The sequence below is a fragment of the Dreissena polymorpha genome, chromosome 9 (assembly GCF_020536995.1).
Source record: "Dreissena polymorpha isolate Duluth1 chromosome 9, UMN_Dpol_1.0, whole genome shotgun sequence".
Lineage (NCBI taxonomy): Eukaryota > Metazoa > Mollusca > Bivalvia > Myida > Dreissenidae > Dreissena > Dreissena polymorpha.
This window is the reverse complement of record NC_068363.1, coordinates 38,694,555-38,721,288: the sequence shown is the minus strand read 5'-3', so window position 1 is coordinate 38,721,288 and position 26,734 is coordinate 38,694,555. Positions and strand designations below refer to the sequence as shown.

The following is a 26,734-nucleotide window of genomic DNA, read 5'->3' as shown; positions in this document are numbered from 1 at the left end:
TCATAATTAATGTTTATGAAGTTGTTTGTTTTATCTTATAGATGTTAGACCTTTAGAATTGCCCAGTGAATGCTTGATTGTAATACCCATTAATGGCACGCTCCCAACCTGATTAAATTTCCTTTCTTTAATTAATGTTTTCTTTTCTATTAAACCATTGTATTTTATAAAATTAATTATCCCATCTAACATTAATTAATAAGAAATGGTGATAATGTAAAATTCTAAGAATTCAATGAAATTAATAAATCGACTTCAATAATTGACAAAGTACTAATAATAAAATAGTAACCTAATAATATTATTTAAAACAAATGCACAAATAATATATAAAAATACTTCATTTATTTCAATTTAATATGTTGTTACACAGTTTATAGAAAAAAACAATGGTTGAATTGCATTTGACAAAAATTTACAATGTCATATTTCATTGACATAGTACATTTTATTATTTTCACGTAAAAATTGTGCTACAAAGTCAAAATTATAACCCCAAAACATCTGCTCACAACTTATTTTCAAATATGACCAAGGAAATTAAATTCTGGGGGTGAATTGTCCAGGGGGTGAATTGTCTTGGGGTGAATAGTCAAAGATTCTGTTTCACACTTGTGGGAAAATTACGTCATCCGGTGACACGTATAAATGTTCCTAGAAAGACCTATCCACAAAAAGAAAAGGCTAACTACCAAGCATAAAGTCGTTTCTATCAAACATAACGATGTAACCAGTACGGGTAGCAGCAAAAGTACTGAATACAATGGAATTTGCATAGCACGAAATTTTAAAACCTCAATACGTAATCATATAACTACAGCACACAACGATAAATGTACCGAACGTTAATCTATGTGGACAGAACATATTGTTGTTACTACCGTACGTTATGCTGTAACAACTGCACATTATGTTAAATGTACCGAACGTAAAGGCATTTGTTCACACCATAATGCTGTTACTAGTACACGTAATGCTGTTACTACTGCGCATAATGACAAATGTACCGAACGTAAAGCCATTTTGACATAACTTAATGCTATAACTACCGCACGTTATGCTGTAACGACTGCACATAATGACGAACGTACTCAACGTAAAGACGTTTGCACAGCACGAAATGATGTAATTACTGCACAAAATGTTAAATGTACCCAACATAAAGACATTTGGAGAGAACATAATACTGTAGCTACTTCACACGATGACGAATGAACTGAACATAATGAAATTTACAAAGCAAACAGTGAAGCTGCTACTGCGCGTTATATTGTAACTACCGCTCTTAATTAATGTACAGAACGCCAAGAACTTTGCAAAGAAAAGAATGAAGTTTGCACAGAAAAATAACATTTGTCCACGGAATGTAATACTGTAACTACTGCAAGTAATGCTGTAACTACTGCACATATTGACGAATGTACCCAATGTAATTAAGTTTTGACAGAACATAATGATGTAACTACTGCATGTAACGCTGTTAGTACTGCACATAATAACGAATGTAGAGAACGTAAAGAAGATTGCACACGACATAAAGCTTATCCCACCGAAACTAATGATGAATGTACTGCAAACAGCGACAGTGCTCATATAAAGTCAGATATGGCGTTCCATACTTTTATATTCTTAAACCTTTTCCTATGAAGTATACTTATTGAGATAAAGCCATCATAACTATACATTATGTGTTTATATTGTTTAATCATGTATCAAGTTATATCAATGTAGTTAATTGCATTAATTGCCTTTCATTTCGTATGTACATGTATGTTATTCATAGTATTTTTGTCAACAGCTGCCTTAAGTATAGATTTTGACAGTGTTCTTTGAAATTAGCAACAGCATGTGTTTGATACTTTGAATATTCATTATGATATTTAAATGTTAATATATTAATACTAAAGAATATGACGAGCATTTTGCATTATTAACAAACAAAATGTTAATATATTATGTAAAGTTTTGTGTACCAGAAATTTTATAAAGTGTTCATAAATAACCTAATAGTTTATGTCTTAAATGATTATTGTTTAAAACGACCATATTTAAATAAGATAGAATTTACTTGTCACTTGGAGCAGTGTTGCACATATTTAATATAAGCAAACAACAATAATTGTTAGGTGGAATACTGTTCTAACTTGAGTTAGAACAGTGTTCCACGAAATAAAAAACCCATAAAGACACAGTTTTAAGTGGGAAAACTGTTCTAACTGCAATAATGTTTAATATCTCTTTTAAAATTTATATTTTTTGTAGTAAAGAGCTATTTTATAAAGTATTTGAATATTACATCATTATAAGAAAAAACATATGACATATCTAAAGAAGCAACATAAAACCATAGTTTTTTCTTCTTCCTGAAAACTTTTGTAAAATGGAGTTGGAACAGTGTTGCGCTGAACTGGCGAGTTGTGCCTTGTTGCTCCAATTTGGCCTTGCCAAGCGTGGTGGCAAACTCTTGTTCGACTGATTGTCGCACCATGCCTGCTACTTCCAAACCCACAAACAAATCTCGGGCCTCAGCCATCGGCCTGGAAAAATACATCCACTGAAGAAAATGCAACTTGCACTTTTTCCTATATCAGGGCGGCATTGCAAAACGCAGGCATTTCGGAACAGTCTCAGAACATTATCATCAACTCGTGGCGAAATACCACATCCAAACATTACCAAACATATACCAGTCGTTATAGTTAAACAGTGGCGTAATTTCTGCAATGGGGAAGGAAATCCGGATATAAAATTAGTAATACATTTTCTAACCTCTCTGTATGACAAATGACTCAGTTACAGTGCAATAGGTATTGCACGTTCGGCTTGAGTTCTTTCTTAAATATTGTAGGAGGTATGAACATTGGACTGCACCCATTGGTGTGCCGCTTTATGAAGGGAGTTTTCAACAGCCTTATCTTGCTACTCATCAATACGAGACGTGTGAATTGTTTTGGATTTCCTGAAACATGATCAATCAAACACATTATTGATTCTTTCAAGAAAACTTAGTATGCTGTTTCTCCTAGTATCGGGACAAAGATGCCAAACGCTACATCTGGAATGCGTAAAAGATGTAACAATATCTAGCACAGCGGTTACTATAGTGACCCCACGCCTATTGAAAATGTCTAAACCTGGGAAACATCAATCACCGTTCATCTTCAAACGTTTCAGTCCTGCTAAGAATTTGTGTATTCTGCGCACCTTAGAAGAGTACTTAGAACGAACACATGAGTTACGAACGTCAGATAAACTACTCATTTCTACCGTGAAGCCCCATTGGCCCGTTTCGAAACAAACAATAGGAAGATGGATTAAAGAGACTTTGCGGCAGGCAGGTATTAGTGACCGGTACAAACCGCATAGTACGCGTGCGGCGGCAACATCAAAAGCGAAAATGTGCGGTGTGAGATTACAATCAATTATAGACGCGCAGGATGGAGTAATGCAGAAACATTCGCTATATATTATGACAAGCCCTTGAATAATGGGATTTCTGAAATGTCACTGCAGCAAGTACTTTTGAATAAGTGAGCATGCGTTAGTTGTATTTGGGATAATTCTTTATATTATTGCGATATGACATGACTATAGAGCATGATTTTATGTTGATAATTTGTCTCAATGATGTTTTGATTTGTGAAGTAAAGATTGGACGTAATCGTTTAGATGTATGTGCTTTATAACAAATCAGATTATATACATAATATTCGATCCTTTAAGCTCAATGCGCTGTTACAGCGGTAAATATGATCGAATACAAATGAATGACTAATAATCCAAGCTAAAGATCATTTCATTCAGCACCTTTATTATTATATTATAAGTGATACAATTTATATACAACAAACACTCATAATATCATGATATTTGCATAATAGACTCTACAATCTCTGTGGGTACCATTTGGAAGTTTAATGTGTGAGGCGAAATTATAGGATTGAACGAGACTTACCTGTAACGTAAAGTTTAATCCGGATTTCATCTCACACAAAACTCCCAGAAGGGCCCACACACCCACCCGCATCCACCCATAACAATTATAAAATTTTGCAAACATCATTCTTCGGTGTTACTCTAAAACATGACCAACGGCTGCTGCGCGTTGCGTGATCTCTGTGTGGAAGTTTTGTGTGAGATGAAATCCGGATTAAACTTCACCTTACAGGTAAGTCTCGTTCAATCCTATAATTATACACGCCAAACACATTTAAAACTGATAAAACTCATAATCAATAGCGGGACATCCCTCGAGTGTTTTTCTTATATATAATTAATCACTAACGAAGCAAAGATAATAAACATATAACTACAAAGCAGAATGGTTCTAATGTTCCGTGCAATAGTTACTTTGAATGACCCTTGTACCTTTTCAACAATACATTGTAGTTTTGTGGATGACCATCCACAAAAAAACATGTTTTTATCCGAGAATGACCGGTGCAGCATCCGGGAGGGGTACCGATATAGGTTTTCATCCGAGAGGGGGACCGATATGGTTATACACCGTGGAGATAGTTTGAAACATTTAATAGCGGATTTTGGCAAAACAGTTAAGTAAGGCTCTGTGATAATTTAGTTGCAAGCCTATTTGAACAATGGGTCAACATTTAAATAACTTAATTTGATAGCCATTTTTTAAATTACAAAAACACTACCAGAGGTCTATTAAAATACTGTAATTTTATATATCGTTCGCATTGTGACAATGCTTATTTATCCATTTATCCATTCTTATGCAAACATTGAAAGAAGTAACGAATGGGCCTTTAAAACAACGTTCTGTTATACAATAAACATTTACAAAGTTTGAAACATATCAGTAGACATCGGTACTAGAAGATTTTAAAGGTACTGTCAACCACGAATGACGAAAAAAAAGTTCTAAAATACCGTATTTTTTAACAATTATTAGTATATATTGATTAAACTATAACGACTGGTATATTACATTTCTTGAAAAAAAGTTGTGAAGTTTTCATATTTTCAGTATATTCGGTAATAAATTTTACTGGGTACCGGTATCAGGTACCTACCAATTAACGCCAGTAGATTGGTCATCATCGTCACGTGGTCAACCCAGGAATGCAAAATGTGCATGCGTAGTGAATTGTATTTGTTTATATAAACAATGATCAATCACATTTATAGTGTGTATATCGTTATGTCCCCTATTTTCGAGATGTTCTTTCGATTTCACATCGCGAAATTAATTACCGAATATACTGTAAATATGAACTTTTTTCAAGTAAATAAATATACCATTCGTGATATTTTAATCAATATAAACTAATAATTGTAAAAAATACGGTACTTACGATACCTTTAACCTAAGACGAACGTAGACATCGGCACTAGAAGATTGTAACCTCCACAAATCCCCTTCTCTGTTAGTCATATTGTGTTTATGTGTTCTATGATCCTGATAAAACATCCACAAACTTTGTATTATCAAAACTTCCAAATGATAAAATATGCAAATTTATTTTATTACCCCATAACTATATATACTAATTAAAACAGCTTAATCCCTCTTTTAAAGCAGCTATTTAGCGAGTTATGATGATCTGTTAATAAACACATATAAATCAATGCGCTGAAGGCGCTGAAGGTGTTCGCTGTTGTATAATCTTAGACGCAACTAAGTTTTCAAAATTATGTTATAGCTTTTTATATCACAAGTTTGAAATAAACACACCCGATTCAAATGTATTAAGAGTGTGTCTTAAAGCACAGGTTGAGATATGGTGTTTTTTTTTCAAATAATTAATAAAACTGATAATTTAAGCTTCATATTCGGAAAACAGGGCTTAATGTATTTGCATAAATTGTCATCCCAGTACCAGAGACTGTCTTAAACAAAAAACACCATAAAATCAGAAAGTGTCATCCTTGATTAGCTTGTGCACATTGCACAGGCTAATCAGTGTGCACAGGCTTATCTTATTTGACATGCATTAAGTCCCGTTTTCACTGAAAGCAGCCAATATGTACAGATTTCAATGGTAAACACTAGACTGGCCAATGTCGTCAAACAAGCTGTAACACACTATTGATTGAATACACACACTGCAGTAGAAGAGCAGACGCTCCTAGCATTCGTCGTCTGCATAATTTTACTGGAGGTAGTTCAGACAAGCAGTGGTTATCGTTCCTAGCGTAGCTTACATCAGACTGACTTGCAGTTATCGTTCCTAGCGTAGCTTTAGCAGATTGACATGCAAAACTGCCTCTCTTAATTGATTGTGAGCTAACGCTCACAACTAAAACAATGCATTATTAAACCGTTTCATGAAATTTGATGAGGCAAGCTAAACATTGCAGAGGTTATTTTAGCACGGATAACTGTATTAAATCATTTTGTAATTAAAACGTAGACAAAACTCACTGTAAAAGGAGCTATTGTTTTTTTTAATAATTATGTTAAAAAAACCACAGTAGTAACACACTGTATGCAAGTATCGGAAGTGTTATTGTTTTATTTGATAATAACTCCATTATAAACAGTTTGCAAACAAAAATAACAAATACATATTAAATTAGTACGTGTAATAGTACTACATTAACACGGTTACAATAAAGTGTACCAATTACCACAATTAATTATAAAGGTTATTAACTATTAGCAATGTTAAGAAATAAATACATGCTCCGACTTCTATACTGCTGTTGTGCTGTTGGTGGTGATGGGAAATCGGATTATAATTTGGAAACAGTTACAGTTTATGTTTTCGGTTTTAATTTATGTATTTATATTTAGTACATTGCATTGTTTTATATAAAAACAAGATACCCCTAGTGTGGAATCGTTTTCAACCACAAGGGTGTGTATATTTTAAACAGACTTAGTTCATCACCACCGTACGATATCGCACATAAAATATTAAACTGATAACTATTGCGGTTTTAGAGCATGAGTTTATACGATTTTTAGTAATGTAATTTTTATATAAGTCTATATAAATCATGTGACCCCAGCGTCATTGTTAGTTAAGCTTATCTTTTACACAACAAAAAAGAAAACTTTAGAGTGGTACAGGCTAAATATCAGACCCCTCACCCATCGTTTTTCAGATATTATGGAATGAGTGTTGTATTGGACGTCATCATTGATGACGTTCATTCGAACGAATGATAAAGGGGGCTAAGTTTCGTTAAGTTGGTGCATATAGTCGCGATTTGAGCGCCATGAAAACTGGTCGGTTACTTTTGCTGAAATTTGACATGTATGTGGAGAAGAATTCGATCTACCTGTTGGCGTAGGCGTTATACCTGGGAAAAATCTAGTTTTCGAGTATTTTGCGTTTAAATATTTTTTATGGGAAACCACACGCGCTAAGATAAACATTGCGACGTCACGTCATAAAAGCGCTTAGGCTAGCTTCCATCTTGTTAAGAAACAAAGTAACTGACGTTACGCGTTATTAATGCAATATACAGTTAGGCGTTAAATCGATAAACAACGACGTAATAATTGTGTTTGAATATCAATACGAAGTACACATGCATGTCTTTTGTGGATATCGAGTGTGGTTGTTTAGATATATATATATATAAATGACATAAATCTATGTGTTATTGTGAGCGACGAGTTGAAGAAAGGTTTACACGGCGAGGCTTTCCGAGACGTGTCGGATAAATGTAAGTACACACTGGTATTAACATGGTATTCTATTTATCCGATAATATCTTTAATATACATGATAATCATGAGACAAATACATTATTAATTTAGGGTTTAATTATTGAATCAATAGATAAACGTGAGCAGCAAATCAATTTAGTATAAACAACACGCTTACCTTAATGACGACGATAATCCAATATTTATAACAATTACAATTATGTATGATAAACACACAATCCGAAATACGTTTTTGCATTCGTTCGATTCTTTAAACAAATAAATAACTGTTAAAAACATCCAGAGAATTTAACTTAAAATTGTTTGTTTTGACAAATAAATTACGTCACACAACATACGTCATAATTGCGCAATCAGTTGCATGCAAAATAAAAGTACGGAAAGCCGGTTTTGAGAAATGTTTATATAGATAAGCAAAATAGCATGATATAAACAATATCAAACGGCAGAGCGGGGACGGACTTCTCAAAATAACACTTATTGAAATAGTTTCATGTATATTAAAATCCCTGCGATATCTTTGGTGACCATCATCAAATTCACAGAAAAAATAAAATACAATGCAAGTATCACGTGTACTTGAATTTGTCCGACGAGTTGAAGAAAGGTTTACACGGCGAGGCTTGCCGTGAGCAACACATCATTAGCAGCATAAAGTGCGTAACAAATAAACAAAATAATCAAACATAATAATAATTTAATGTAGCACATTTAAATATCTATTGCAACTGACACCGTTTTGTAGCGAAATTTGATGACTCAATTTCAGCTTTAACAAGAGTTATAAAAATACTTAATTAAGTATAAACGTCACGCATATCTAAATGACATCGTTAATACAATGTTTGTAACAATAAGATGACTTCTTTAATCCAAAGTTTATAACAAACACCTTGAAACGATATGCACTTCCACCTTTATTAATCCATGTCTTTATCGTAACTTAGTTCAAACCACACAATTGTATTGTATTTCTATCTATGTTTACATTTATGCATGATGAACACACAATCCGAAATACGTTTTGCATTCGTTTGATGCTTTAAACAAATAGTTTACATATAAAAAACACAACGTCCGCGACATGTCCTTAAATTCCAGAGAGTGTAAATTAAACTGTTGTGTTTCGTCACCGAAATGACGTCACACAATGTACTGCGTAGTACATTTCGTAATATAAAATCAAAGCGCTGATTGCATTGCAAAATGAATTCAACACTATCTTGAACGCAAAGCTATAATGATGTTTCAATAAATACACAGAATTTTGTAGACACAGAAAAAGGCTTAATGCTAGTCGATAGTGTTTAAGATGGGGATGTCCGACACAATGCAGTGGTTTGCTCTTTTCACGTTTTTAATATTATAGTCATGGGAATTGAAGTTCTACTTTTTAAGGTAGCTAATCGAACGGCTTCGAAACAATAAACATGTCTGCCAGTATTATGGTTAATTTCATGTGATATGTATATTATATTTTTGCGAGAACTTAGGTTACCATCATTAAATGCACAAAAAGAAATAGGTTTTCAATTTTATTTCATCTCCCCACTCATTCCATCCCGCGAAACCCTTAAGGTGTCGCAACTCTAGTATTTATGGAATGAGTGATATATATTGACGTCATCTATTGATGACGTTCAATTGAACGAATTATAATGGCGACTAAAATTCGATAAGCTCCAGCGTATAGCAGCGATTTGGGAGTGTTGAAAACTGGCCCAACACTCTTGCTGAAATTTTACATGAATATGTACCAGAACACGATCTACTTGATGGCGTATTCGTTATGTCTGGGAAAAATCCAGTTTTTGATTAAATCCCGAAAAAGTGGTGTTTTTTATTGCGCAATCGCTATAAAATGAATTCTCGCCGGAAGCTTTATTAGCGTAAATAGCAACCCAAAGACAATTCACCCCCAGGAGCCAATTCACGCGCTAGACACTTCAAATTTGATTTAAAATATACATATTGCGATTTTATTCCCAAATAATAAATAAGTTCATATTGCGTTTAACATACGAAGCTGAACCCATTTAGAAAATATTAACAAAACAAACAAAAACAAACAACAGTTAAATTTCATTGATGTAGATATGGTAACCTAATTACATATCCACTAGCGTACACATAAAAAATAGTTCGCAAGTAAGCAACAAACAATCAAATTAAACGCAAATAAGTTAACAAAATATAAAAAATAAATCCGAGAAATCGATTCTTAAAATTACAATTTCTGCACTAAAATCATTTATGAGAGTCATTAAAACACATAATTTCGGAAGTATACAACCAACAATCAAAATGGCTGCCAATGAACGTTCAAAAAGAACGCGAGAAAGTATTTACAAAATAACATCATCAAAAATGATTAAAGTGAACGCTACTTCGCTGTTTTGTAGATAAGTATACGATCTATTGAAAAACACTAACATTTGACATAAAATCACCCGTGGATATGGAAATCTTCAGCGTACGAAATTGCAGACATCACGCAGCGTCTCGGACCACTGGCACGCATTTTGCGCTGTGTACGGTTGTTCAGAAAACTTGGTTAGTGTCATTGTGTTCTTGAATTTGTCCGATGAATTGAATTTTATATACCATTACCATGCGAGAAAGTTTTCAAACACATTTATTTCTTACGAAACTTACCTTGAAAAAATAGACAACACAAATATGAGTGGCACGAACTGGTAGTTGCACGAAACGACCATCAACCGTTAAAGTTCAAGGGCATAATTTGAATGGAAATGTGTTGAATATTGGATAAATTAATTGTTTTGCCGTTAAAAGGGTAAGTTTTTGGTTTTGATTTGCTTATATTTTTTATAAAAACACAAGTTTTATGTTGATTTCTTAAAGTACAACAGTTCAGCTAACATTATATGTATCTTGAATTCATGAATATCGAAATAGAAGTCGGATGTTGCACATTTCGGACGTTGCTATGCAAGTTAGTTCTCGATAGAATATACTGTTTTACCTTTTCGCATACAGTTGTGCAGCTGTTTTTCATATAATAATGCAATGCTTTACGTCTGGAATATCCCCCTCGCTGATTATAAATCATAAACTTCTCAAATCTAAGCATCGTCAACTTGCCAAGGTTCTGACAAGATTTGATTAGCAGAATATGTAAAGCTGAGTAACATTAATTTCAGACTGATGTCTGATTTGGGAAGTGGTTGGTTCACCTGATTCTCTCATAGGTGATCCCGGTTGACCACACCACAATTGAATATATATCAGTACAAAAACAAATAGCTTGTAATTATACTGGATTAATGTGAATGTTTAATTTATTTGTTTGCAACAATTTGGAACCTTTTGGTTTGAGAATTGTAAACCTACTGTTTAATTGCCCCTTTGTTCAGCACACATGAAATGGAATACATCCATATCTCGTGTGGCGTATTTTCATTTAAACTCTGGATTTAAATGACTACAAGTCAGTCGTGCAGTTAAATATGTTTTAAAGCATCGAAATAATCCAAAATTATTTTGGATTTTGTGTTTGTCATGCATAATTTAATATTTCATAGGAATAAAATAACTCACAGCGACAGGATTACGGCTTTGTTATGGTAAGCATTTGATACAAATGTTATTAAGAATTAGTGTGGTTTTAAATAAATTTTGAGAAATGGAACGCAAAAAAAACAGAAAATGAAAGTGCGTGCATGTTACTGTATCTTGCAACTTTATTGTTTTAAGAAATGGATTAAAGTTTAAATTTAGGTAAGCGTGTTTTTTATGTCTCCTTTGCTCTTATATGGTATGAAATGCGTATCTCGTGTAACGTAATTTCATTCAAACTCTGGATTTTAATGACGACAATTCAGACGTGTTATTTTATTTATAAGTAAAATATTTTTAAAGCATCAAAAGATTGTAAAAAATATTTCCGATTGTATTTTTGTCATGCATAATTAAATCTTCCATAAGAATAAAATAATTCGCTGCGTCAAGATTTCGGTTTCCATAATCATGTTTTAGGTACAAATGGTTAGCATTTGATACACAAATTTAAAAAAGAATAGTGTGTTTTTAAATAAATTTTGAGAAAGAGAAGGATGACCAGAATTGGAGGTTCATATCTTTGTAACTTTATTGTTTTAAGCAAAGGGTTAAAGTTAAAATTGATGTACATGTAAGCGTGTCGTTAATACTAAATTGAGTTTTTTATGACTCCTTCGCTTCTGTATATAAAGTATGAAATACATATCTCGTGTAACATAATTTCATGTAAACCCTGGACTTTAATGACGACAAGTTGGATGTACGGTTTCCTATATTGTGTTTTAGGTCAGAATGGTTAGCATTTTATACTTATATTATTAAAAAATAGTGTGGTTTTAAATAAATTTTGAGAAAGGAAAGGAAGAACAGAAAATGGAAGTTCATATTATTGTAACTTTATTGTTTAAAGCATTGGATTTAAGTTTAAATTGAGGTAAGCGTGTTGTTAATAATAAATTCAGTTTTTTTATGACTCCTTCGCTCTTGTAAAGTACTCGTGTATCGTAAATTCTTTTAAATTTCGTGATCACCTTTTGTCTGTCGTCTGTTGTTGGTCGTCAACATTTACCTTATTAACACTTAAGAATGTAATGTATTGCGATTCAGAGATGTCTGTTCTGTTTTGAAGGTTATGTGAAAAATAAACTTATGGGATGTTTGCATATTTTAATAACATATAAATATTGTTCAAATCTATTTGTTGATAGATTTAAAATAGCTAACTTTCCTCTTACATGCCCTTGTATTTCGATATAGAATACTTTCCTTCACAGAGGAAAGAGGTCTGAGTTTGAATCTCAGTGGGGGCTTCAGAGGATGATTTATTTTTAGAAAAATGATTATATTTGCTCAACTTTGTAAATGACACCTGAAAGTTAACTGCATGGCATAGTAAATTTATGTATAAATAAGAAACATATTTTTATCTTTGCCATTTAGAATATATCTGGTGATTACAAGGTAGAAATCCGTCTTTTTTGCGCTTTAAAACTTAAAAATAATCGCGTTTGTCGAAATATACGTATATGTCTACAAATCCTACTTTCGGTTTCAAAGCGGTACCGTTTAAACAATAATATATTACTTTCTAACTAGGCTATAAATTTGATTTTATCTTTGCCAATTAGAATATAAACATGTATCTGGTGGTTACAAGATAGAAATCCGTCTATTTTGCGCTTTAAAACTAAAAAATAATGGCGTTGGTCGAAATATGAGTATACGTATATAGAAATCCTACTTTCGGTTTTTAAATAAAAAAAATACTTTCTAACTAGGCTATAGATTTAATGACAATTTTGCACACTTTCAAATTGCATCTTTATGTATGGATTAACATGTATTTCATTTCAAAGTGTGTGGCTTTAACCAAATAACTTTTCAAATTTCTTTTAAAAAGAATTAGGTTTCTGAAAATTCAATTATTGAAGAAACATTTATAAATTAAGGGTACAATAAGACAGCAAACTAAGAATAGACATCCATTTGAGGTTTTTTATCAATTGAATATGCAAAGAAGAAATTAAATATCAGCAATACAAAAGCTTGTAAAATGTGCAGCGTGTGGTTTTTCTATCTATATATACTCAGTCAAATCCAAACTAGGCAAATATTTACTGGACAGTAGGTCCTGTAAAATGGGAAAAAATACAGGACCTCCTCTTTTTTATAGGACCTACTGGCTACAGAATATAATGGTAAAATAACTTGGTTTCATTGCTGGGATCAAGGTGTTTATGATATAAAATTAATTTTATGGTCACACATTTGTATCTAACGTTAAATAACAATACACGCCATACATGGTACTAGTCTTGTTTAGTTAAAAAAAATAATTAAATGCTGAACGCATGTTAACAGTAAATATAAACGGGAATCGCTTCTTTGTAAAATCTTAATTTTATAAGAACAATTTCCAAAACAAAAGTAGCTGATACTTGTTTAACTAAGCTACGCTTAGCGCGCATGTCAGGTATGAATCTGGTCAATACAGCCTAAACCGACAAAGGCCTCGATAAATGACAACCGGCCTGTTTCACGCATGGACATTGATAGCCAAGATAATAACGGTTTGAATGACAATGATCATTATTCTACATTACTATTGCTATTAAAACCACACAAATTGATATCTGCATCATTTAAATTGTAAAAATCAGATTTATGATTATCTTGTTAAGCGACTAGGCCGTCATGGATTTGGACCGTCCTGACCCTCATTCGTAAGATGCACATAAATAGACTAATCAGGTGCCCTCGGACAATTCCGTCAGCAGAAAGAGCGTTGGTACGGAAAAGCACGTGTATAAAGACGCTATTGCTATTTTTGCACCTAAGAAAACTTTCAGAGCCATAAACAAACCTATACAAACCTATGAATTTGTTGTTGTTTTTTTACAGGACAATCGGTCCTGTAAATTTGACAGACAGGCCGTACCTTACACAATTTTACAGGACATGTCCGTCGGTCCGGCCATGTTTGGCCAAGACGGTATACTGGCTAACTCCCCTTTCGGGTATTCTTGACAGGTAATAGATATGACAGAATACTCTGTAAGTATAACTGTGCACTGGAATTGTTATGACGAGTTGAATTATTATTATTGTATATACCATTTCCATGCGATAAATTTTAGAAACCCATTTATTTCTCACAAACTGAGGTTGAAAAGTAAACAACAACGGGGTTTGATTTTACATTCATAATATTTTTTGGGTGTTTAATACATCTATAGTCATTCAAATTACTAATGTTTGATAAGGTTTTATAAATTCTGGGTATAGTTAAAAATGTTCTGTCAGTTTAAAACCATGGCCGTTGAGGGCATAGCAGTTTTCCTTATATGGGCCAATGGCTATAGTAGAATCTTTTTACCACTCTAGAAATCACATTTACTGTGCATCCTTCAAGAAACTTGGTCAGGTCATTTGTTCTAATGATGTCTTGGCTGAATTTGAAAAACTGTTTCGCTTTCTTTAATTTATTCGCAAATCTTAATGAAGTTTAGTCAGAACATTTGTATCAATTAAATCTCAGCCAAGTTTGACACTGGGTCATTTGAGCTAAAAAAATTGGTTAATATATTAAATAAACAAAATTCATGTTTATACCACAGAAGTCACATTGTTAGTCTAATCTCCATCAACGTCGGTATGAATATCTAACTTCAAAACAAATATTGGACCAAGGATTTCAATAGACGCAGAATCCTGCGTTTTGACGCGAGCAAATTAAAAATGACTCATTTTTGACGCAACCCTTTTTTCTGCCGTGCGTCATTTTGACGCATCAAAAATATAACCCGTGTGTCAGGTCTAGTGCTGCAACAATACGCCAAAAATCGTATTGTAATATATTGCCAGTTCAAAAACCTGTATTGCAATATATCGCAATAAATTGATTACTTGTACCAAAATTATAACAATTACCCGATAATCCCGTATATTCCAGTTTTAAAGCAAATTCTGGTAAATATTTACTATAAATGTGCTCAAGAATAACAAGAAACACAAACATTCGCAAATTTTCTGAAGTATCAAATACATTTTGGCATTTGTTATAAAGATGTGATGAAATAACGTCCAACCGGGGCGTTTTTTTCCACTGAACACGCGTAATTCACCTGACGTGATGTTCCCGTTTTTATACAACACAAAATACACCCATACTTTCCATGCGACGTTCTACATGTCTGTATGATTTTCGCGCGCTTTTTATTGAGACAAAGGATAAGGCACTTTTTATTTGACGCTAAAATTTTTATTGTCGTATTAGCGTTTAATTTTGGAAGCGTATTTCCGGAATTCGGATTACAAATTTAATAATGCTCAATTCAGAATCGAACGAAACATTTACAGCTGTGCGCAATTAATTCAACGATAATCTGTTCAAAAGCATCGAACGAATGCTCCGATGTAACAACGCTACTCCGTATAATACACTTCTCAGAATGCTATTTTTACGAAAAAAATTATTTACACTGCTTTGTTTTGTTTACCTTGTTATCATTATTTTGGATGGCTTTTCTGGACGAAATGTGAATGAATTTTTGTAAAATTTTCGTACCGGTACGATGAAAATCGTATCGCAATACAATATGCGGAATGCGTATTGCGATATATACCGATATACTGGTATATTGTTGCAGCACTATCCAAGATATCATTGGAAAATTTTTCTGAGCAAGTTTCATGAAGATCTGAAAAAAATGTTGACTTTAGAGTTTAAACAAGGTTTTACTATAGCCATATAAGGAAAAATGTCCGGCCACCTGGCAGCAGTCAAATCCAAACTAGGCAAATTTTTACAGGACAGTAGGTCCTGTTAAATGGTTAAAAATACAGAACCTCCTCTTTTTTAACAGATCCTACTGGCGACATAATATAAAAGTAAAATAACTTGGTATCATTGCTGGGATCAAGGTGTTCATGATATAAAATGGTAAATGATTAAAAAGCCATAATTTAAAGGTCACACATTTGTATCTGATGTTAAATAATAATACACGTCATACATGGTACTAGTCTTGTTAAGTTAAAACATATTTTTTTTAAATGTTCAAAGAATGTTAACAGTAAATATAAACGGGAATCCCTCATTTGTAATATGTAAGAACATATTCCAACCAAAGTAGCTGATACTTGTTTACCTAAGCTACGCTTAGCGCGCATGTCAGATATGTCAGATACGTTCAATATGGCCGAAACCGACAATGGCCTCAATAAATGACAACCAGCCTTTTTCACGCATGACAGCCAAGATAGTAACGGTTCAAATGACAATGATCAATATTATATATTACTATTGCTATTACCACCACATAAATTGATATCTGTATCATTTTATTTTAAAAATCAGGTTTATGGTTATCTTGTTTTAAAAGCGACTAGGACGTCATGGATTCGACCGTCCTGACCCGCATTCGTAAGATGCATAACAAGAGGGCCATGATGGCCCTGAATCGCTCACCTGACTAAACAAATACATTCCCAACCCAGTTTTCATCAAGATAAACATTCTGACCAAATTTCATAAAGATTGGATGAAAACTGTGTTCTCTATTGTCTACACAAGGTTTTTCTAATATTTGACCTATTGACCTAGTTTTTGACCCAAGATGACCCAAATACAATCCCAACCCAGATTTCATCAAGATAAACATTCTGACCAAATTTCATAAAGATTTGATGAAAACTGCGACCTATATTGTCTTTACAAGGTTTTTCTATTATTTCACCTAGTGACCTAGTTTTTGACCTAGTGACCTAGTTTTTGACCCCAGATGACCCAAATACAATCCCAACCCAGTATTCATCCAGATGAACATTCTGACCAAATTTCATAAACATTGGATAAAAAATGTGACCTCTACTTTCTACACAAACAAATTGTTGACGGTTTTTCTATTATTTGACCTTGTGACCTAGCTTTTGACCTCAGATGACCCAAATACAATCCCAACCCAGATTTCATCAAGATAAACATTCTGACCAAATTTCATAAAGATTGGATGAAAACTACGACCTCTATTGTCTACACAAGTTTTTTCTATAATTTGACCTAGTTTTTGGCCTAGTGAACTAGTTTTTGACCCCAGATGACCTAAATATATTCACAAGCCAGATTTCATCAAGATAAACATTCTGACCAATTTTCATAAAGATTGGATGAAAACTGCGACCTCTATTTTCTACACAAGGTTTTTCTATTATTTCACATAGTTTTTGACCTAGTGACCTAGTTTTGACCCCAGATGTCCCAAATACAATCCCGACCCATATTTCATCAAGATACACATTCAGACCAATTTCATAAACATTGGATGAAAACTGTGACCACTACTGTCTACACAAACACATTGTTGATGATTTTTCAATTATTTGACCTAGTGACCTAGTTTTTGACCCCAGATAAATCAAATACAATCCCAACCCAGATTTTATCGAGATAAACATTCTGACCAAATTTCATAAAGATTGGATGAAAACTGCGACCTCTATTGTCTACACAAGGTTTTTCTATTATTTGACCTATTATGTGACCTTGTTTTTGACCTAGTGACCTAGTTTTTGACCCCAGATGACCCAAATATAATCCCAACCCAGATTTTATCAAGATAAACATTCTGACCAAATTTCATAAAGATTGGATGAACAGTGACCTCTACTGTCTACAAAAACAAATTGTTGACGTACGGACGCACACACGCACACACAACGGACGCCGGACATCACACGGTCATAAAAGCTCACCATGTCACTTCGTGACAGGTGAGCTAAAAATGGACCAATTAAATGCCCTCGGAAAATTCTGTCAGCAAAAAGAGCGTTAGTACGGAAAAGCACGTGTATAAAGACGCTATCCTATTTTTGCACCTCAGAAAACTTTCAGAGCCGTTAACAATTAAACCTATAGATCTACAAACCAAATAATTGGTTCTCTTTTTTTTACCAGACAATCGGCCCTGTATATTTGACCCACAGGCCGGAACTTATTTTTTTTTCATGACATGACCGTCGGTCAGGTCATGTTTGGCTGAGACTGTGGCAGCCATGTTTTTCAACCAACCGGCATCTTTTTTGAAATTGTCCAAGATTTTACTGAGATGAATCTTCTGACCATGCAAGTTTCATGAAGATCAATAAATGTGGCCTCTAGAGTGTTAACAAGATTTTACTATAGCCATATATAGCCATATAAGGAAAAATGGCCCGCACCTTTGTGGCCATGTTTTTCAAGCAAACATAAGCATTTTCGAACTCAACCGTCATATTCAGAAAACACATGTTCTGGCCAAATTTCCTGAAGATTGGACCAAAAATGTGACTTTTAGAGTGTTCACATGTTCTCACTATATACAAATAGAGAAAACTGCCCCGCCCTCTGGTGTCCATGTTTATCATCGATCTGGACCATTTTCGAACTCGTCCGAGATATCAATGAAACCAATGTTTCAACCAAGTTTCATGATGATTGGGCAAAAATTGTGACTTCTAGAGTGTTCACAAGGTTTCTTTATAGCCATATAGGGAATACTGCCGCGCCCACTGGCGGCCATGTTTTTCAACGGACTGAAACCATTTTTGAACTCAACTAACATATCATTTAGACAAACATTTTGACAAAGTTACATGAAGATTTGGCATCAAATGTGACTTCTTGTGTGTTCGCAAGGTTTTTCTTTTTTTTGACCTAGTGACCTAGTTTTTGACCCAGTTTCGAACTCAGTCGAGGTATCAATGGAACAAGTGTTCTGACAAAGTTTCATGAAGATCGGACAATAAAGGCATCTAGAGTGTTCACAAGGCAAAATGATGACAACGCACGACGCACAACGGACAAAAGGCGATCCCAAAAGCTCACCATGAGCACGTTGTGCTCATGACAGCCAGAAAGCGAAGGACAAAATGTTATGCGAATAAAAAGCACTGTTTCCGTGGCTTTGTACTTCATTATATGACGACTGCAAACGACTCCATAAAATGTGAGCTTTGCAAAAATGCTTGTTAAGTTTCTATCATAATTGGTTGCATAATAGCCCACACTTGCCTTTCTTTTGTGTATGACAAATGTAGGCCTCATGTTATATTTGAATTAATGTCAAACATATTACATATGAACAAAGAGGGACATCATGGCCCTTAAGGGCTCATCTGAGTTCCTGAACATGCATTGTGGAATACTTCAATTGGTGGTCTATTATTTGACTCCACTTAACCCAAATTCAAACATTGAAATTGTATTGTCAACATAAACACTATGATCAAGTTTCATTAAGGATGAGTCATAAATGTTGCCACTAGAGTGGTGAGAATTTAGTGAAAGATTCGACCTGGTGACATTGTTTCTAGACGCATGTGATCCATTTTCAGACTTGGCCTAGATATTGTGAACATACACATTCTGTGTTTTGTCCAGATTGAGTCATGAAATCTGGTCTCTGTAGTGGCACAACTGATTTGTTATTGTTCATCTGCTAATCTACTTTCTACACGCACATGACACAAACATTTGAACTCAGCCTTGACACATATTCAGGATGCAGGATTACGTTACTTTATGGGGTTCACAAATTCATGTTAATGGATGTAACCACTCCGGTAAGTGTTGCTTTTTTCCATATAACTTTTTAAAACCATTTTTCAGAAGAATTTCAACTAGTGCATAAAAGACAATTTTTATGTGGTTAATGGCAATGTGAAAAACATCGGAATTACTTTATTTAATAAGCCTGCGTTCTTAGCCAACCATTTGATTTGTAATGGATTCATATACATGGTTGTGCTGCATGCAACGCGAAGTTCTGGCACTGATTTCAGGCTTATTCAATAATGTAGTTTTGATTTATACCAGATTCAAACTTGGCCTTAATAGTGTCTAGATAAACATTCTGACCAAGTTTCATTTATAATACATAACACATGTTGCATCTAGAGTGGTAACAAAACGGTGCAAATCGGACACCTAACACTGCATGCCGCACACCAACTACACCGGACGCCTGACAAAGGGTGATTACTATTGCACTTCCTGGTCTGGTGATTAAAACTGCCTCTGGTGGTCATTTTTTTTAAACAAAACACAATTATATTTTTTCTAAGAACACATATCATGATATCACACTCTTTCAATGTGTTGAGCAAGTTTCATTAAAAGTGGGTCACACAAGTGACTTCTTTAGTGTAAAACTGATTTTACTATAGCAACATAAGCAAAACTGCCGGCACCAAAATAAGATATAAATAATATCTTATTTTGCGGAGAAATCACTTAAATCAATGTTAAGCACGTGTCAATAATATTGAGGAAACATATATTACTTCAACAGTGTTCATAGTCTTTTCTTTTTTTATTACCTTGTGACATAGTTTTGAACTTGGACAAATGTTATGACTTCTACAGTTTTCAAATCCGCTGAGATATCATTGGAACAAATACTCTTACGAGGATTATACAATCAGTGTGGACTCTAGAGTTTTATCAGAGTTTTATTCAGTTTGACCTTGTGAGTTAGTTTTTCACCCTACCCAGTTTTGATCTAGTCTGATTTATTATTGGGACAAATATTACTAAGTTTAATGAAAACAATGCGAAATAAATTTTAACTACAAGTTGAAATATGTTAACAAACCTATTCTTCAATTTCACGTAATGGTCTAGTTTTACATCCAACAGGATCAGTTTCGAACTCCACTGATATCATTGGAACAAATGTTTTTACCAAGTTTCATGAAGATTTGACAATACATGTGAGTAATGTGATTCGTACAAACAAATGATTTGTTTTTACCAATAATATGCATATTGTAAGTTTGTATTAATTTGTATAAAATATATGCATAATATTATGTCCCCTGACATGGACTTCAATACAAAAGTATGTTTGTTGTGATAGACCACGAACATGTTCAAGTGATTACATGTATATCTTGTATTGATCTGGCAAATATGGTTGTCGGACTGAACATCTGATACAGTATTACTCTTCTTGAGCTTTCAGGACGTATGAAATATGTCTAAGATTTTAATAGGATTAATGTTGTTACTAAGATTCATTTGACAATTAATGTGGCCTCTCGAGTGTGAACAGGCTTCTTTAAAATTGTGTCTTACAAACTATTTGTTTGAACCAGACATGACCCAGGTTTAAATATATCAGGTTTATAATTTGGACACATGTTCTGACAAAGAGTTTCATAACAAAATGGGCAATAAATGTGTCCTCTAGAGTGTTCACAAGATTGTTCTTTCATGTAACCTAGTTTTTACCTCCCATGACCAGACTTAATACGTGGCCGAGATATCATTATGACAAAATGTTCTGAACGAGTTTTATGAAGATTTGCCAATAAATGCCATCCTTGGGTGTTCAAAAGGCAAATGTTGATGACGAACAAGGGGCAACAAAAGATGGACAAAATTTGATCACAAAAGTTCACCATGAGAATGTTGTGCTCAGGTGATCTTTTAATGTGATGTGTAGAGTGTTTGCAAGGTATCACCATCGGCATGTCAGAAGCATGTCCCTCTTTCCAGCTATATCATTAGAAAACAAGGGCTGTTTGTAAAACATGCATGCTCCCTTATGGGCTGTCAGTTTTAGTGGCAGCCATTGTGTGAACACGTTTTGTGCCAGTCATGATCAATGTACCTATGAAGTTTCATGATCCTAGACCTAAGCATTATTGAGTTATCATCCGGAAACCATTTTTCTATTTCGAGTCACTGTGACCTTGGCCTTTGACCTAGTGACCTGAAAATGAATAGGGGTCATCTGCCAGTCATGATCAATGTACCTAGGAAGTTTCTAGATCCTTGGCCTAAGCGTTCTTGAGTTATCATCCGGAAACCATCTGGTGGAAGGAGCGACAGACAGACCGACGGACGGACCGACATGTGCAAAACAATAATCCCCCTCTTCTTCGAAGGGGGGCATAAAATAATCTGAAAAAATTAAATGAAGATCGGACAAACCAGACATTCCCAAAAATATTTCAGGGTCACAGGACAATTGGTCCTGTTGACTTATTAAAATTGTACGACCGGACTTGGATTCATAAGACCTATACATCACGTCATCAACTCAAATTTATTGACATAATGATAATTGGAACAAAAGCTGTCACCATAGGATGACATATGCCCCCTATAAACGCTTTGAATTAGAAGTTATGAGCATTTTTAGAAACAAAAACGCAGATTTTGAAACCTAAACGCGGACCCTAAGTTCAAGGTCAAGGTAACAGGGGTCAAAATGTTGAGGCGTATGGAAAGGCCTTGTCCATATACACATGCATACCAAATATGAAGGTTACATCTGAAGCGACATAGAAGTAATGAGCATTTTTCGAAACCTAAACGCAAAGTGACGGACAGACAGACGGACAGTACAATCACTATATGCCCTCCTCCGGGGGCATAAAAATGAAATGAAAAATTAAGACAGCACTGAACAATTAACACTAACAAATCACAACACAATCACAGTATTCTTAAGAACAATATTTAAACCAAAATGAAGTTAAAGACAATGCAAGTTTTCAATTGAAAATTCAGTAATTGTATACTGGCATGCACATTTCTGTGAACACCAATGTTTTCAGATGCTGTTAGTTAGGTGTCACAATGACTGAAGAATGTAAATAAATTATTTCTACACAAAAACATCGCCTTTATACTTAAAAGGACTCAATGAAGTACCTCAAACATTTTAACACATGTTGCTATCAATTAAATAATTTTACAGACTAAGTTTTAAAAGCCATACTAGGTATTTACAATATTTCAATGACATACATTTCCCGGTCCGGACATTATATAAAAACTCAGAATTAAACTACAAATATCAACAAACCAACCACAAAGATATAAAAATCAATGAAAAAGCACTATTAAGCGTACATTAATATCAACACCAACTGTAAATACCCAAATACAACGATCTGTGTTGCAGAACGTGTTTTGGTTTAACAGTAAAACCTATTGACACATTTACTCGCATAGGAGAAAGTGTTCGGTGCGCATGTGCAGTAACATTTCATGACTGTTAACATAAAAACGAGGTAATTTGTACTGCTCATATTTCATTCAAGCTCGCTTTTAGTTTCATGTTTTAATTCTATGAAATAAAGAAACTTTTGCTCTTTAATTATTTACTGGACAAATGGACCGACAACAAAGCATTTTCAATCGGATATGTTTTAAAAACGTTGGTCAGGTACGACGGTTCGGCACTTTTAAGAATGTATGCGAGCAATTCTTTTGTTTTATAGAGTTGAAAAACAGTTTTTTTCAATTTGACTATGTGACCTACATTTTTTTTATCTCACATAGCCCAGATTCAAATTTGGCAGAAATATCATTGAGGCAAATTATGTTCTTACCACGTCCCATGAATATTGGGCAATTCATGTGGCGCCTCTATAGTTTTCATTTGCTAATCGTTGGACAGACAACGAACAATCAACATAAAGAGATCAGGCTGAGAAAAGCTCACCATGAGCAGGTTAAGCTCAAGTGAGTTAAAAAATGCAGGCTCAAACATTCAGCCATTAAGTGTGACGTATCCTTCATACATGTAAATTGGGTAAAGGAATACATGCATAAGAAATTATACAGGCAGGTTGATTGAAGGTTTTTCTGAAACAAAGCTCGCATGGCCGCATTGGATTTATTACATTATTTATAAGAAATTTACTGTTAATTAACTGTTGAATGTCAAAGCTTTAGGTCCATCATGATTATTGCATTTACCATTTTGACTTGAAACAACAAAGAAAGAGTTTATAATTTAGTAATTTCAGAGAAGAACTTTTTACACTATGTTTTTTGCTGAAATATGGCCAATATCTTGTAATCCATATACTTGAACCATTGAAGAATTATTTATTAACAAACACAAATTAACAACAAATTAAAGCTGAACAACAGATTGAACACATGCACAGATTTGGAAATACTTATATAACTAATATTACAATAATCAAAACAAATTAAAATAGATGATTGTTATTGAATTATACAATGCAATAATTTATACTGATATAAAATAAGCAATAATTTAAGCTACCTGTGATTAAGCTCAACACATCTCGAGCAGCACAGATGATTGTGGTCCGCGCAGTACATTGTTAACTGTTCAACCTTGTGTATGATGCATATTAAAAGAGAAGTCTTCATCTTCTTAGAAAGTGGCCACTTCATTATTTTATCCTTTCCATAAGGAGATTTTTTATAAAACCACCAACCATGCTGTTTGTGGGAGTTTATACATGTTCTGCAGAAGTATTTAAGACATTTTTCACAGTAAAAATCTGCATCCATTTCTACAGACCGCTCTTTTTCGCAGATTGTACAACAATAATATTTAACCACATAAGAATTTCTAGAAATTCCAGATGTCGCCATTTTGATAATTCACTTTCAATCACGACGATCACGATTTTCAAACACGATTTTACAATCTGAAATAACTTGAAATAGTTATGTCCAAGCATATGTTTTACAATACACATACACACACACACACACACACAATGTTATTTAACATAGACAAGTGATATGAAATTTCTAACTGAACAGCAACCAAGTTAACCATCAAATGACGCTTGTATGATAGAGGTTAACAGTGTAACTATGTATGCTGTCACATGACTATTGGGTAATGTGTGTTTTGATTACTTGAGTTTAAACTGTACCAAAGAAGCTGTATAGATAAAACCTTTAAACCAAATTATTTAACACACAGCATTTTTAATTGCTCTAATAAATGACATGTTATGAACATGGAATTATAATGATAATATTAAGCAGGTTCTTACATAAACCAATTTTATTACAATATCAGATCCTTTTCCTCATACAGTATTAACAAGAGGGCCATGATGGCCCTGAATCGCTCCACTGTTTTTTATTCGAAAAAAGTGTGCAATGCGCATTGGTTGAAATGTACTCAAGCATGTGACTGTCTCTTTCTATCCCTCGTCCCACTGGGTTCTTAAAGTTGGAAGGGTGAGCATTTTTATATAAGGAAAATGTTACTACGGTGTTAACTTATATAAACAGACTTAAAAGCCCGGGAATTGTTGCACAGGTCCTTTGTTTATCGCGTAGGTACATTTATCTCTCCAAACAATATTGTCGTTTTTTTATTTCACATATTTTTAGATGCTGAAGATCAAATCTACGCATGTTCGACAAGATAAATGAAAGTTCCTTCATTCAATCATGAATCTTTTTCCATTAAATTCCAAAAAGTGTATGTAGGTTTCAAAGTTTCTGTTACTTATATAGTTCATGACATATGCAAAATATCTAATGACGTATATCACCTGAACTTTGCTTCATTCTTGAGGCATTAGTGAGTGAAGCAGGATTGTTAATGTTGTGAAGAAATTGTTAATTGTACAAAGAAGATATTTGCCTGAGGAAACATCAAGTTATGCGTTTTTTTGGTTCAGGTTCATGAGGTGCCGAAAGGCAGTAGGAATGATAAATTTGTAGAGGTTGTTTGTTCAACAAAGTAAATGTTTATGAGACAAAACTTTGAATTATAATTCATCAAGATGTTGCGATTATGGCAACACTACTTGCATATGGCGTGAGGTTTAAAGAGATATCATGACAAACAATTAGCTTGACCTAACTTTCCTTTACTTTTTCCATCTGACGTTCCATTAGACCATAACTCCTTCTGAAGAGTTTGTTTTCGTTTTGAAAACAGGACTTCCGGTTTCAAAAAGGAGAAATTGCTTATTATGAGCAATTTCTCCTTTTATCACAATGATTTTTATCCCACCCAGCCACTTTATAAATAGTCCTTTACAATATTATTTCTCGTCTGCAATCGTTTCAATTTGGGGCAGTCCAAAATGTGTCGTTTGGTAAAGGGTTAACATTTATGGATGGTTAACATGTTGGTCTACCTTTCACGCTCGACATGTATGCATTTATCTCTTATAACTAAAAGTTATCCCAAGTGTATTTTGATGAACTTTTAGTTTGAGACTAAAATAGTTTTTTCATCCCATATCGAATCAATAGCAAAAACGCATGAACATGCAAACTTCCTGTGGCCATGTTTTTGACGAATCAAATTTTCTTGAACAACTTTTTAATGGGAGCCTTAAAGGGATAAATTTGGCCCCAGGGGCATAATTTGAACAAACTTGATGGAGAATTATAAAATGTCACTACATACCAAATTTGGTAGCCCTAGGCCCTACGGTTATGGAACATAAGCATATGTTCAGTTTTTTGACCCCCGGGGCAGGGTCAAATTTGAGCCCATGGGAATAATTTGAACAAATTTGGTAGAGGACTATTAGATGTCACTACATACCAAATTTAGTATCCCTATTGTCTACAATTAGGAACAAGAAGATTTTTAAAGTTTGCACTAAATAGGCCTTATTTAAGCATATGTTCAATTTTGTGACCACCGGGGCAGGGTCAAATTTGACCCCAGTTGCATAATTTGAACAAACTTGGTAGAGAACTTTAAGATTTTAATACATACCAAATTTGATAGAAATAGGCCAATGCTTAAGGACAAGTATTCTTTTTAA

General features: G+C 33.9%; 1 protein-coding gene across 1 annotated transcript in view; it reads right to left on the bottom strand.

The window, feature by feature from the left end:
• LOC127845466 (uncharacterized) overlaps positions 1–24,757 on the bottom strand; it is a 60,656-nt gene extending 35,899 nt beyond the window's left edge. The window contains exon 1 of the mRNA XM_052376394.1: positions 24,238–24,757. Coding sequence (XP_052232354.1) covers positions 24,238–24,575 — 338 coding nt within the window. The 5' untranslated portion in view covers positions 24,576–24,757. The remainder of the gene's footprint in view (positions 1–24,237) is intronic.
• Between the last annotated feature and the right edge of the window lie 1,977 nt (positions 24,758–26,734).